Source organism: Trichomonas vaginalis, chromosome V (genome assembly GCF_026262505.1).
Source record: "Trichomonas vaginalis G3 chromosome V, whole genome shotgun sequence".
Lineage (NCBI taxonomy): Eukaryota > Parabasalia > Trichomonadida > Trichomonadidae > Trichomonas > Trichomonas vaginalis.
The window spans coordinates 8,327,042-8,339,678 of record NC_067207.1 but is presented as its reverse complement, the minus strand read 5'-3'; the positions used below and the strand labels follow the sequence as shown (position 1 = coordinate 8,339,678).

At 34.1% G+C, this 12,637-nt stretch overlaps 4 protein-coding genes and 5 pseudogenes across 9 annotated transcripts, besides 1 other annotated feature; 3 read left to right on the top strand and 6 right to left on the bottom strand.

The window, feature by feature from the left end:
- Window positions 1–12,637: part of a mobile genetic element that runs on past both edges of the window.
- Window positions 30–278, top strand: TVAGG3_0299730 (uncharacterized protein; the record flags this gene model as incomplete). The annotated part of the gene is made up of 1 exon (XM_051229485.1): window positions 30–278. One exon carries the CDS (start codon window positions 30–32, stop codon window positions 276–278), a length of 249 nt encoding a protein of 82 aa, XP_051099215.1.
- Window positions 304–1,023, top strand: TVAGG3_0299720 (uncharacterized protein; the record flags this gene model as incomplete). The annotated part of the gene is made up of 1 exon (XM_051229484.1): window positions 304–1,023. A coding segment is annotated over one exon (720 nt), but the record flags the coding sequence as incomplete, so codon positions are not given.
- On the bottom strand, window positions 1,674–2,874 carry TVAGG3_0299710 (annotated as a pseudogene). The gene has a single exon. A coding segment is annotated over exon 1 (1,201 nt).
- Window positions 3,943–4,914, bottom strand: TVAGG3_0299700 (organellar and viral DNA polymerase type B; the record flags this gene model as incomplete). Its single annotated transcript, XM_051229483.1, has 1 exon — window positions 3,943–4,914. A coding segment is annotated over one exon (972 nt), but the record flags the coding sequence as incomplete, so codon positions are not given.
- Window positions 5,352–5,752, top strand: TVAGG3_0299690 (annotated as a pseudogene). The gene has a single exon. A coding segment is annotated over exon 1 (401 nt).
- TVAGG3_0299680 (KilA, N-terminal/APSES-type HTH, DNA-binding family) lies at window positions 6,035–6,862 on the bottom strand (the record flags this gene model as incomplete). The annotated part of the gene is made up of 1 exon (XM_051229482.1): window positions 6,035–6,862. One exon carries the CDS (start codon window positions 6,860–6,862, stop codon window positions 6,035–6,037), a length of 828 nt encoding a protein of 275 aa, XP_051099212.1.
- On the bottom strand, window positions 7,676–8,171 carry TVAGG3_0299670 (annotated as a pseudogene). The gene has a single exon. A coding segment is annotated over exon 1 (496 nt).
- On the bottom strand, window positions 8,604–9,597 carry TVAGG3_0299660 (annotated as a pseudogene). The gene has a single exon. A coding segment is annotated over exon 1 (994 nt).
- Window positions 11,349–12,415, bottom strand: TVAGG3_0299650 (annotated as a pseudogene). The gene has a single exon. A coding segment is annotated over exon 1 (1,067 nt).

Sequence of the window (12,637 nt, the reverse complement as noted above, 5' to 3'; positions counted from 1 at the left end):
TTTTAATTTTGTTTTTTATCTGCAGTCAAATGACTCAGACAAGCCCTACGGACAAGACCCAAGGGGTCATAGATGTTGAAGCATTGAAGAAAGAAATTCGTGAGCAAATTTTATCCGAACTGAAGGAACAAAAGCCAGAGAGACCAAAGAGAAAACTTAGTGAAAAACAACTTGCTGCATTAGCTGCTGGAAGACAAAAGAACCCACGTTTGCTGGCGAAGAAAGCTAGAGAAGAAGCTGAAGCAAAAGCTAAAGAAGCTGAAGCAAAGAAAGAGTAAATGGTTTATTTTATATCCGAATTAAATGTATAGACAAATACCTTTATCTGTTGCGTTCAGTAGTGAAAACCCTGACGTCAAAATAAAGGGGAACAGAGTAACGTTTAAGTTTCCAACAGACTGGATTGTGAACATAAATGAAGAGAAGTACATTGGCATAACATCTATGTATATAACACGTGCTTTCAGAAAGGTTGACTTTATACTTCAAGTCGAGATAGAAAATGACGAACAGTCTTTAAGCGCCCAAAACATTCACATATACAAATACTTTAAAGACGATACAACATTGTTGCAATGTATGATTTCATTTAATGAGATGTTCGAGAAAAAGTTCAACATTGAAGTACAAACTTTACAGCCTTTACGTGAGTTTCTTGCACAACTGAAAGAAGAAGGTAGTCAGCCACAACTTATAGACTTTCATTATGAATTTAATGAAAATGAAGATGGAACACATGACTGTCAGTTTGTTGTATTCTCACCATTCAATGAAGTCGCTAAAGAGAAAGAAAATCCATTACGTATAAGATTTCAAATCTCTGAACCAAGTGATGATTTCAAGAATGTTTTCAATTATGATGCAATGCTTCCGAGGAAAAATGAATTTTCAAAGATTGTAACACCTGGCATTTGGGATAGAAAGCAAGCTATATTATATTCAAACTTAAGTAAGGGAGTTGAAAATGAGTTCATTGGTCATACAAGAACTTCACCACTTCCTAACCCTAAATACTATAAATTAACTGGCTTCAATCGTGAGTTTTGGATAGACATGTTCTCCACTCATGACCATAACTGCCCAGTGTTCTTACCTCCAGACCATAAGGACTGTCTCTACATTGAAGCACAACTCTTAAACTCTACCATCGCAGTATTGTAAATGACCACATGGACTTCGCCCTTGCCGCTAGCGGCTTATTTTTATCATGAATGACCTCATTGCTGACAAAAATAAATGACCTTATTATTTTTCTCATTCATGACCTCAGAACTTAAGCTTTCTTATGAATGAAGTCTTAGTCTGAATAGAAAAGTTAAACTTTTCAGCAAAGCAAGGACTAGAAGACTTACATAAGTCAAATCCAATCTCATGACCATCATGAAGTGCTTTGTAAAGTTTCATAACACTGAACTCAGAGTCTTTTGTCAAATTTTCCTTGCGGAACCATTAAACCTTTATCTTCATCATAGAAACACTGAACAGAGTCAGGAAACATTTCATTAGCGGTTAAAGCAATAACATCTTGCTTCACGCCTTTCATTCTGCAGTGAAATGCAACTTCATTATAAATCATTCGTGAGTAAGTCTATGTAAGTCTTCTTTCCACAAAATATTGACTTGTATGCTAAACTTTGTTTATCTTTTGTGATTTCTGCAAAGTCGCTATGAAATTGACCAAGGTTTTTACCAATGAGAACTCTTCCATAACGTTTCTCAAACTCTTCAGCTAAACGAGGGATATCTTCATTGTAGAGATGCATACTGTCCGTATCGCTATAAAAGATGTCCATTCCTAAGTCCTCAGCAGTACAGAATACTTCACACATTATTCTCTTCGACATAGACAGAATGTTAACCAACAAGTGGACAGAAGTTAAAGTGTCTGCAAATGCTTTTCGTTAGCTTGAAAATAGTTTTATCTGAACCATCCAAACCTTCGAACTTCACTATATGGTTGTAGTTTCTGATGGCATATCTTATAGCATCTTTGTCATCTACTATGGTTATTTTTGACTCAATAGGAGATAGAATAGTTTTGCCATAAATACTGTTCAGAATGAGCTTTATATTTTCTTGCAAAGGATTTCCTTCTTTCTTATACTTTAACCTTAACTCAAACAACTTCTTTACTTCATCTCTTATTCTAATATCTCTGTTTCCATCGTAATAGTATCCTTGCAACACTTCACATTTGACACCTTGATATTTTATGAGGTCTTGTAATGTTATATGGTCAACATACATTAAACAGCAAGTGTTTGAACTTCTGGGAACGTTAAGCTCTGGATTTAGTTCAGGGTCACAAACTATTAAAGGAAAGTGTCTATGTATTCCAATCTCTGTTATCTTAATGAGAACAAAGAAGCCAGACATAAACTTTTCACCAATGGGTTCCTTTTGGTCGTCATCGAATAAATGCTTTAACAAATATTCAGAACTTAACATCTCATCCTTCAATACTTTTGGAATTCCTTCTAAAGTATAAAGTCTTGCTATAGCGGATGGATATAATGAAACAGCGTCGAAGTCAGCAATGAGTTTCTTTTCGCTCTTTTGTTTAATGTTATCTGACAGCATACATCTTCCACCTTGAATACAGCGTGAAATAAATACTCTTGGTTTATTTGAGAGGTCATATAAATTTCCATTCGGGAAGTACACTCTGTTCTCAAACAATTTGTTAGCAATTGAACAAATACTAACGTAGTCATAAACGTTTAAATCAAATTCTTTCAATATGTCATTGCGGAACTTAACAAAACCTTCTCTTAAAATTCTTACATCTTGTTTGCAATAAAATGTGCTATACTTTTCTAAATCGAAATGGTTTTCATCTATTCTGCAACCTTTGATGGAATCTATGTTTTTCATGAATGTATCTGCATCCCGGATAAACTTACATGCTTCAGAAATGACACCAGTTCTGTTGTCATTTGCTAACAAAACACTGCTGTAGTAGTTGTATGGAAATACTTCTTTCGGTCCTGTTTGTAAGTTAAACATAGCAGGAAATAGTTTAAGCTTCTTATTTATAACACTGTAAGAGTCTTTTATAATAATTGCCCTTCCTTTATATAAGCCAGTTATTTGCATTGTTCGTGAACCTTTAATGATGGGTTCCTTTCACTTCTGTCATGTGTCTTAAGATGAAGTTTATATCATAACTGAGGTTATGGAAATATATTAAACTCTTGTCAGGAAGTCGTTCCAAAAATTCTGTTGCACAGTTCTGACCCAAATGCTTTCACTCACTGAACCATCTTCACTGTCGTAACAGATGTTAAAAGCTTTATGAAAGCCGTTCTGTGCTACACTCAAAGTCAGCAAAGAAAACATGCTCAGGAATGAACTTACATTTAGCTTTATTTACTTCTTTTGACTCTGCTTTCTTCTTCAGTTGTACACAATACTTTGGAGCATATGTCAAATCTTTAAATGGTGCAAGGTTCTGTTTATATAAGTCAGTCGTATATGTGAAAAGTTCTCCATAAGAAATAGGTTCGAAATATTTGCACTCCCACAATGTTTTCATAACATCCCATAAGCGGTGTAGTTCTATCCATGCGAACTACATATTTATCTTCTCTCTTTGTATAAATCTTCATCTGTTTCTCAATGTTCATTCCACCACACTCCTTCAAGATTTCTATATAGTTTGCGAATGAAATATGTTGTCATTGGTAATCTTTCATTTAGATGTAGTGGTCTTCAACAAGAAGTAAGTCAATAGTTCGAACAGTTTCACATTCTTTTGGTATATATCTCTTTATTTCATTATGTCTTGAGTCATTGAAATAAACCAATGGTAACATTAAATGCTATACCTGTTGCGTCAGAAATTTCTTGTACTTTACTTTGAGGAAAGTCTCTAACACGAATGACTTCTCTCATGTGGTCAATAGTTTCTTCATTTACTCCAGCCTGAATGCAAGCATAAACGAAGCAGTTATCTTCTGTCATAAGTGTTGCAGTTCTTTTGTTCAGTTCATTGAAGATTTGGTAGCGCTCAAGATTTATAGGTAATGTGCAAAGATACTTCCAGAACTGACCGCTTCTTTTCTTATAAAACTTCTTTTCACCATTATCTTTCCAAAAGCTTTCTATAAGTGCTGGGTTTCCTGTTTGCTTAAGAGCTTCCAAAATGGCTTTCTGGTCATTTGTCAGTGTGCTTTCATCTCTATATGGTCTCTTTTTTGGTTTGCCTTTCTTTACATCTGACATCGTTAAGCCTTCATATTCTGTTAAATCATACATCTTTATTTCAGTAAGATTCTTTATGTTTGTCAAGAAGAAGTCATAGTGCATTTCAACAATACCTGCAGCATTTGCTTCTATCTCTGATATAAAGTTCTCCTTCAAGAGCTGATGTAGTAATGTTCCAATATTATTGAGGTTTAACGTAGAACATTCATACTTTCCACCAAGTTTATAACATACCATCCATCTTTGTTGGGAGTTTATTTTAATCTTCTCTAAGAGTCTCATGAAAACCTTACCGAAATGTTTGTGTAAGTAGTCTCTGTTTGGTTCATCTAAAGCTTCGATGTTAAAGTCAATGAGTCTATTGCCTGACTTCACATTTCTCTTCCTATTCTCTTCATCTTTCTTTAACCATCTCTCACCTTCTTTTGGTATGTCGTCAATGGAACGAATGACATCGTTAGCTTTGCGAACTTGTTCTATAGCACTTTTAAACATCTCTCTTCTCTGTTGTTTCAGTGTGTCGTCTCTCTTTCGTGTTTTACCAACGTTCGCATTTGTTATGTCATACATTTCTCTTCTTACTTCATGAGGTACAGCTCTTCTTGTTTCACCAACGTTTGAGTTCGTAAGTTCAAACATCTCTTGACGAACGTCATGAGAAAGAGCTTTACGAGTATGACCAACGTTTGCATTTGTTATGTCAAACATTTCTCTTCTTACTTCATGAGGTACTGAACGTCTATGATATAAGTCAATAGCAACGTCATTTAAAGGAAATGCTCTTGCATGGACTTCGTCCTCGCCGCGTTGCGGCTTTATGAACTCATGAATTCTATCATAACTTATTGCACCATTATAGTCATTGAGGATGTCAGCGAGTGCTTTTTTGTTTGTTGCGTAATGCTTTGCAACATCTATATTAGCTTCTGTAAGAAGTTGTTTTATTTCCGAGTGTTCTAACTTAGACAACTTCCGATACATCTTTAGTAGGAAATAAAAAAATATTTTTTTTGAAAAAATTAGATTAGATTTTTTTAAGTTATTTTTCAAAATAATTTAATATTTTTATTTTAATGAAACACATGCAGATTGCAAGTTCTTTTCATACAATGCTCTCGCTACTGCCATCAAGAATGAGTTCAATAATGCTTCAAATGTTAATGTTATCTTTAACAAGAAGTTTGTGAAAGAATCTAAGTTTGGTCAGTATGTCAGACCATTAGCTATCGTCATTGACCGCAAACGTTATACTTCACAAGAGTTAGCAGTAGTTTTGAAACAAAAGAGTTTCTTCGTGAATGTCAAAGATACTCATTATACTGTCATAAAGAACTCTAACATTGACTTCTTCAGTATTGCTTTAAATCTTTCCGAACAGAAAGAATATAAGAAGGGTGAAACAAATGTGAAATATTATCCTTCATCTCTGAAGACAATAACGAACAAAGATGTTATACAGAAATTCTTACCAAAGGTTGAAGAAGCTTCTATTGACATTGACGAAGGAAGTGAAATGGTTGAAGAAATAGACCCTGAAGCTATTTAAGCAAAAATATATTTTTGGTTAGTCTTCATATGGATATTTTACAACAATTCCCCAATGTATAAACTTTTCATACGCTTTTTCATAAGCTTTATATACCTTCAGAAATTTTGCATAATCTTTAGAAGCATTTAGATATTGTTTAAATGCTTTGTATGTCTTCAGAAATTTTGCATAATCTTTTACATGTTGTTCGTTCTCTTCTTCTGTCATGAGTTCCGAATATTCTAAATTCATGTTCTTTCATATGAGATAAATTTTATAAAAAATATAGCTTAGATTTTTTTATTCTTCCTCTTTGAAGTTATCGAAATATTCTGTTATTTTTTCCTTCAGTAATGGCAAGTCTTCTTTGAATGTAAGTATTGTGCAACCTTTGATGTCATAGTGTGTTTGAGGAAGAGTATTTTTGACAATTTCCTTTATTTGCTCATTCGGTGTCATTGAAATCGGTAAGTTTTCACGATAGAACCAGTTTCTGTCAGATTTATATATCTTAGCTAAGTCATAAAAGCTCTTATTGTTTCTTCTGACTAAATGTAACATAACCATATCTTTATCTTCTTCTTTCTCCATCTCTTCAGTATATATCATATACTTATAGTTCTTTTCCTTTCCTTTTGGTGCTGAACGCGGTATTCTTTTCTGTATGCTTTTGTCTTTTGCTTCAATGACTTCATCTTTTGCTTGAAGTTTCTTTTCCATCTCTCCACGTTCTGCTTTATATAGTTCATCTAACATCATGAAAATATAACAAGCATAACGAGGTGAAGCCCACATTGCTACAGCATTTACTAAAAGTCTATGAATATAATAACCTTTCAAACCAGGAGCCAAATTCTTGCGATTTTCATACGGAATCTCTTCTCTCGGTTTTCCGAGGGAAGCAATCATATGAGGAAATTCTTCTAAAAGTTCTTTTGTCTGTTGGTTTTCAAACCAATGATATGCTTGCTTTGTAGAACGAAGAGCATTCATTATACTTTGCATTTGGTACATGTCATCTTTGACCGAACGAATGAGGCGAAGTTGTTTGTTATATTGTATGTATTCGTATTCTTCATTTATGGCTTCATGAACGATAGCAGTTGTTGTGTTCTCTAATGTTGACATTTCTGTTCTTACATACAAAATAAAAAAATAAATAAAAATAAAACTAACTTTATTTTTCTGTGTTAAAGAAATGTTAAAAATTCATGGTTACATATGTGAAAAGAAGTCACGAACAAATGAAGGTCATAAGATTTGTCTTGAAAAATACAAGACTTGTTCTGAAAAAATACAAGACTTGTCTTGAATCAGGACAAAACTTTACAAAATGTAAACTTTACATAACCGTTTCTATCGTACATGATATTTAGTTGACATTGTAAACTATCTTCATGTAAAGTATGGCGGTTTGAAACCGTCGGGAACCTTCACTTTTTTGACGAAGTGCGAATCTTCACTTCGTCAAAAAGTGACATTTGTAAAGTTGGACGATAGGATTTCCTGAAAAAATACAAGACTTGTCTTGAATCAGGACAAGATTTGTCTTGAAAAAATACAAGACTTGTCTTGAATCAGGACAAGATTTGTCTTGAAAAAATACAAGACTTGTCTTGAATCAGGACAATTGTTCTCAAATTTGAGAACTTTACAAGAAAAACTGACTAAAAAGTGCAAGTCTTGTTCTGAATCAGGATAAGATTTGTCTTGAAAAAATACAAGACTTGTTCTGAAAAAATACAAGACTTGTCTTGAATCAGGACAAAACTTTACAAAATGTAAACTTTACATAACCGTTTCTATCGTACATGATATTTAGTTGACATTGTAAACTATCTTCATGTAAAGTATGGCGGTTTGAAACCGTCGGGAACCTTCACTTTTTTGACGAAGTGCGAATCTTCACTTCGTGTCATGATGCAAAAATAAATGGTTCATTTACTCACAATATTTTTTTACAAAACGACCCCAAACTTTTAACTTCTTTTCTGCAGTTTCTAATGCTATCTTAGCGAGTTCATATTCTCTAAATTCTCTCTTTAAATCTTCTTGTTCCCATTGGTCTAGTTCGTATGGAGAATCTCTATGATCATAACATATCTCACGTTCATGTTCTAATTGTTTTTCATGCATTTTTCTAACTTCTTGTTCGAACAAAGGTTTAGCATTCTCTACTGTATCTTCGAGTTCTTCTTCATCTAACTTCTCATGAACTTTCTTGTCTATGGAGTCCATAATATCTTTGACATAAAATGCATACTTTACAGAGCACATTCAGCAACAAAATGAACGAAGTCAGGATGTATGTAAATACCTTTGAATTCATTTATAACACCCTTAGTAAGCTCATAAAATGCTTGTTTTTGAGGTCGAGCCACTTTTGGCTCGACCGTATTCTTTCAACCAAAACTCAAGAATTTCCTGCATTTTAGCACTATTGAGAAATCTGTTTAAATGGTTTAACTTTCCTGCTTCTCTTGCCATCTTTGTTGCATTAATGTAACCATCCTTGTCTCTACGTAAGACTTCAATACCGTTATAAGTGCCTTTTGTGAATGTTTCGCCATTAGATTTGTTAGTGAATGTTTTTGCTTCGACTGACATTTCTGTTCTTACCTACAAGATAAAAAGTTAGAAAAAAATAAAACTAACGTTATTTTTCTATCATTAAGAAATACATGAAAATTCATTATTTTTGTTCATTTATGTTAAAATAAATGGTACCATTAATGATATCATGACTGTTCTCGTTCATGTCTGATTTACATCCAACGAAAAAGTTTAGAAGAACTTTCTTATTCTTTCTGGCATATTTTTATCTTTCCAGTACTCCCGCTCTAATGGTCCCAGATGTGTTGGCTTCGACTCTCTCAAGTTCTTAGATGGTATAACATCTTCAACGCCTCCTTCATATCTTACTTTATAAAGTGTCATCGTTTATGTTAGCCAAGTATTTCAATAACCACCTCGCTTTGCTTCGTCAATGGTTTTAGCAAGTTTGCCATTACTACTTTCGACTAATTTATGACGAGGGTAAAATGCTATGGAGTCGTCAGCAGCTTTTTAAGATATCCATTACCTTGCGTTGAATCTACTATATAATAATTTCGACTTAACCTTAAACGTTTCTTTGTCAACGGTTTGTCGTCAAGAACTACACGAACTTTTGTACCAGGAATGAGTGTAAATTGTGTTGAATTTCTGATATTTTGTGTTTGGCTTCGTTTCTTTTGTATATACTTTTCTTCTTGTTGTGTGTCATTGAATTTGGTGTATATCCTGTTGTAGAATGTGTTGAGGAATTATATACTTCGAGAAAATGTTTCATTGTTTCTTCAGTAAAGTCTCGCTCTTGATTTAAATCTCTGAGGTCCTTATGAAGCGGTTTATGATACCGAGTATGTTATGGTTATGGTCTTCAGTAGTGTAGTGAGTTATGTTATGCTTAATGAGAAAATCTGTGATTTCATTGCTGAGGTATGCTGAATCCTGGTCTGATGTTAAAGTACTTGGTTATGTTCTGCTACAAACTTTTGTAAAACTCTTAACACTTCACGAGTTCCTTTATTTTTCATTGGATATGCATATGCTTTGCGAGTGTTAACATTAATGAAGATGAGGAATGGTTTATGTCCTCCTTTTCTGCTTTGAATGAGAGTGTCAAATTGGTATGCGTCAGGAGTGTTGGAGTAAATTGGTAAAAAGTAGTCGTAAGGGTTTATTTTTGTTTGATGTACAACATTTTTGTCAAAGAACTTTTTCACTTCAGCTCTGTTAGTAAATCCCCAACTTTTTGCTGCTTCATTGAAGTTCTTAAATGACCTCCATGGATTTTGTTCGAATACTTCTTTCAAGCTCATTTATGTAAAGTTAAAGATTTTAAGCAGCTCTGAACCATGCGAATATAGTCATAAATGGTGGCATATAATCTTCACCCGAACCTGTTGGATTTGTTGTGAAAGTGTGTGAATGATTTCCTGTGGTTCCACAGAAAATACCTGCGCTTGAATCTACTGGGTCACTTGAAATATCATATCTATTCATTCCCTGTCTATCCGAACCTGCTGCAAGATTTGTATAACCTCTTTTTGTTATTGAATGTGAATGATTACCTGTTGTGTTTGTAGTTCCTGTATGAGTGTGCGGTGGAAGGTTTGCTTCTTTAATTTTCTTCGAACCTCCTGTTTGCTTTGAATATCTAGCACAGTATAAGAATTTATCTACAATCTGCTTCCACGTACCAAAACCTAAAACACTTGCGGGATTTGTTGAATTCATTGACGTATAAATAGAGCCTATAGGATATAATGTTTGAAGTATTTCTGTCTTTAATGTTTGAAGCTCTGTTTTGTCTGCTTTCTTATCTAACATTGTTGGTAGTTCATATGCTTCAAAGTTTCTGGCATGATCTTCAATGTTCCTGCAACTGTTATTTAAGGAGTTTAGTGTATCTTTTACGCTTGTACTTGGATTCTCTAAAGGTGCACTTGAACCAAGGGTATAGTTCAATATTATATCGTCTGCTCTAACAGTAGTGAAGGATTTATGTGTATGGTTCTTGTCAGCTTTATTATCATATAAATCTTGAGCAGTGAATTTAACATTATTTTCATCATCCATGACATAAACATTTTTACAGCTAATTTCTTTCTTCGTTGTTATGTTTTCATTCGATGTTAAACCTTGTGGAAAGTTAGGAGGTTTATAATATAAAGCAGCCGCGTGCGGCGGGGCTCCGCCCTCCCCACCAGTTCCTTCAACCGTTCCTTCAATACTTTCTATAGCAACAGTTGAGAAGGAGTTATGTGTATGTTCTTTATCTGCTTTTTATCTAACATTGCTGGTAGTTTATATGTTTCAAAGTTTCTGACATGACCTTCAATGTTCATACATTTACTATTTAAGGAGTTTAGTGTATCTTTTACGCTTGTACTTGGATTTTCTAATGGTGCACTTGAACCAAGGGTATAGTTCAATATTATGTCGTCTGCTCTAACAGTAGTGAAGAATTCGTGTGTATGGTTTTTGTCAGCTTTACTATTTAATGTAGCTTGAAGTTCATTTATATCGGAGATATTGTGTTTATGAGATTTCAAAACTTTGTTCGTTGCGTCAAGTTCATCTTTGTCAGCTTTACTTTTAATAGCATCTTCAAAAGTTATTTTTGCCTTAACTCTCAATGTAAATCTTGGTTCAACTAATACACCGTTAACAAAGAAGTATGAAGCATAAATTTCATTGTTATAACCAAATGCTTCTGGTGCTTTACCTGTGTCATACTGTACAGTACAGTGTATGTCATAACCTTTAGCACGAATGAATTTATATCTTCTTTCATTAACATCTTCAGTGCTTATTTGTTCATCCTGTGTTAAATATCCATGGTAGTCCGTTATAATCTGTTCGTCTGAACTTATATAATGAACATGGTTTTTATCTGCTTTTTCGGCTAATTTCTCTTCTATCTCATTTATTTCAAGTTCATGCCTACACCACCTCCCGAAGAAGTATTTTTCTTCAGCTCTTGAAGAACGTCCACTTCGCCATCTTTGGTGTCAATAATGAGACTTTGAGTTAAAACCTTTCCTGTCTTAATGGATGTTTGTAAAACTTCTTCTTCACCGTGTTCGGGGTCATGGTCGTCATCATATCTTGTGAAATCAGAGATGTTGTCATACATTAAGCATATCTGTCTCAAAAGTTCTGCTATTTGAAACTGGAACGAAAGATATACAGAACTTTCATCATCTCCTAAAGTCAAATCTGCTTTCTTAAGTATTTCTTGAATGTATGCAATGAGAACAGAGTACCTTGGAAAATATTCGAACAATATTTCATTAGCTGTTGGTTTTGGTGGTTCTTCTGGAGTTTCTGTTGTTTCAGTTCCTTCTGTAGGTTCTGTTGGAGTTTCTGCATTCTTGACTTCAATGCTCTTGCTCTCAAAGACCTAAATGTTAGAGCACCAGGTTTTACAAAGGACTTTATAAATGCTTTAATAGTTTGGTAAGTTATTGTTAGCATTAAGTAAGTTCCTTATGCTTCCATCATGTACGTCCATAGCACTATGTAAAAAATCTATACTTTTCTTGTAGTCAGCAATAGACTGACTGTGATTTTTTAAAGATTTGTCAATACCTTTAAGCCAATCTTCATGCATGTCTGATACTGAGCCAAGAATATCATTTGCTTCCTTTAGTGTATTTTGTGCTTCTCGTAAAGTATCCAATCCCGTACGTGCATTGTTTGCTATACGTCTTACAGTATCTATTTGACTCCTTGTTTCTTGCATCCAACCAGATAAAGTTTTAATAGTATCCGAACCATTTGAAATGAAGTTCAAAGCATTTTTAACGTCATCTAAAACTTCTTCACCAAGTACTGCCCATATCTTTCCGATTTGGTATTGAAGAACTCCATATGAAGCAGCTGTTAAACCAGTATTTATAAGGTTCCATATCCATGATTTAGCAGTTTTTCCATCCTTTCCATCTTCACCATCCAAACCGTTTTCGCCTTGAGGTCCTTGTATTCCTTGTATTCCTTGTATTCCTTGTGGTCCTTGAGGTCCGGTGTCACCCTTCTCTCCTTTCAGTTCATCTTTATGTTCGTTATAATATTCTAATGTCATAAGGTGTACATCATTACTGCTACCAGCAACGCCGAGAATTTGTTTCTCATTCATGACTAAATTCTTTAGGCATTTAATGTTGTCGTCAAATCGAAAGCTCTTTAACAATTCAATGAGAACATTTAATACTTTCACTATTGAGGCATCTACTGTAGAATTTATATATTGCACCGTTCATCATTTATGATGGGAACCTTGCTTGTTGTAATGAATGGTCATAAGTGTTAAAAGTATCGAAATCAATGACTTTTTTGTTTTTCCATCGTCAATGA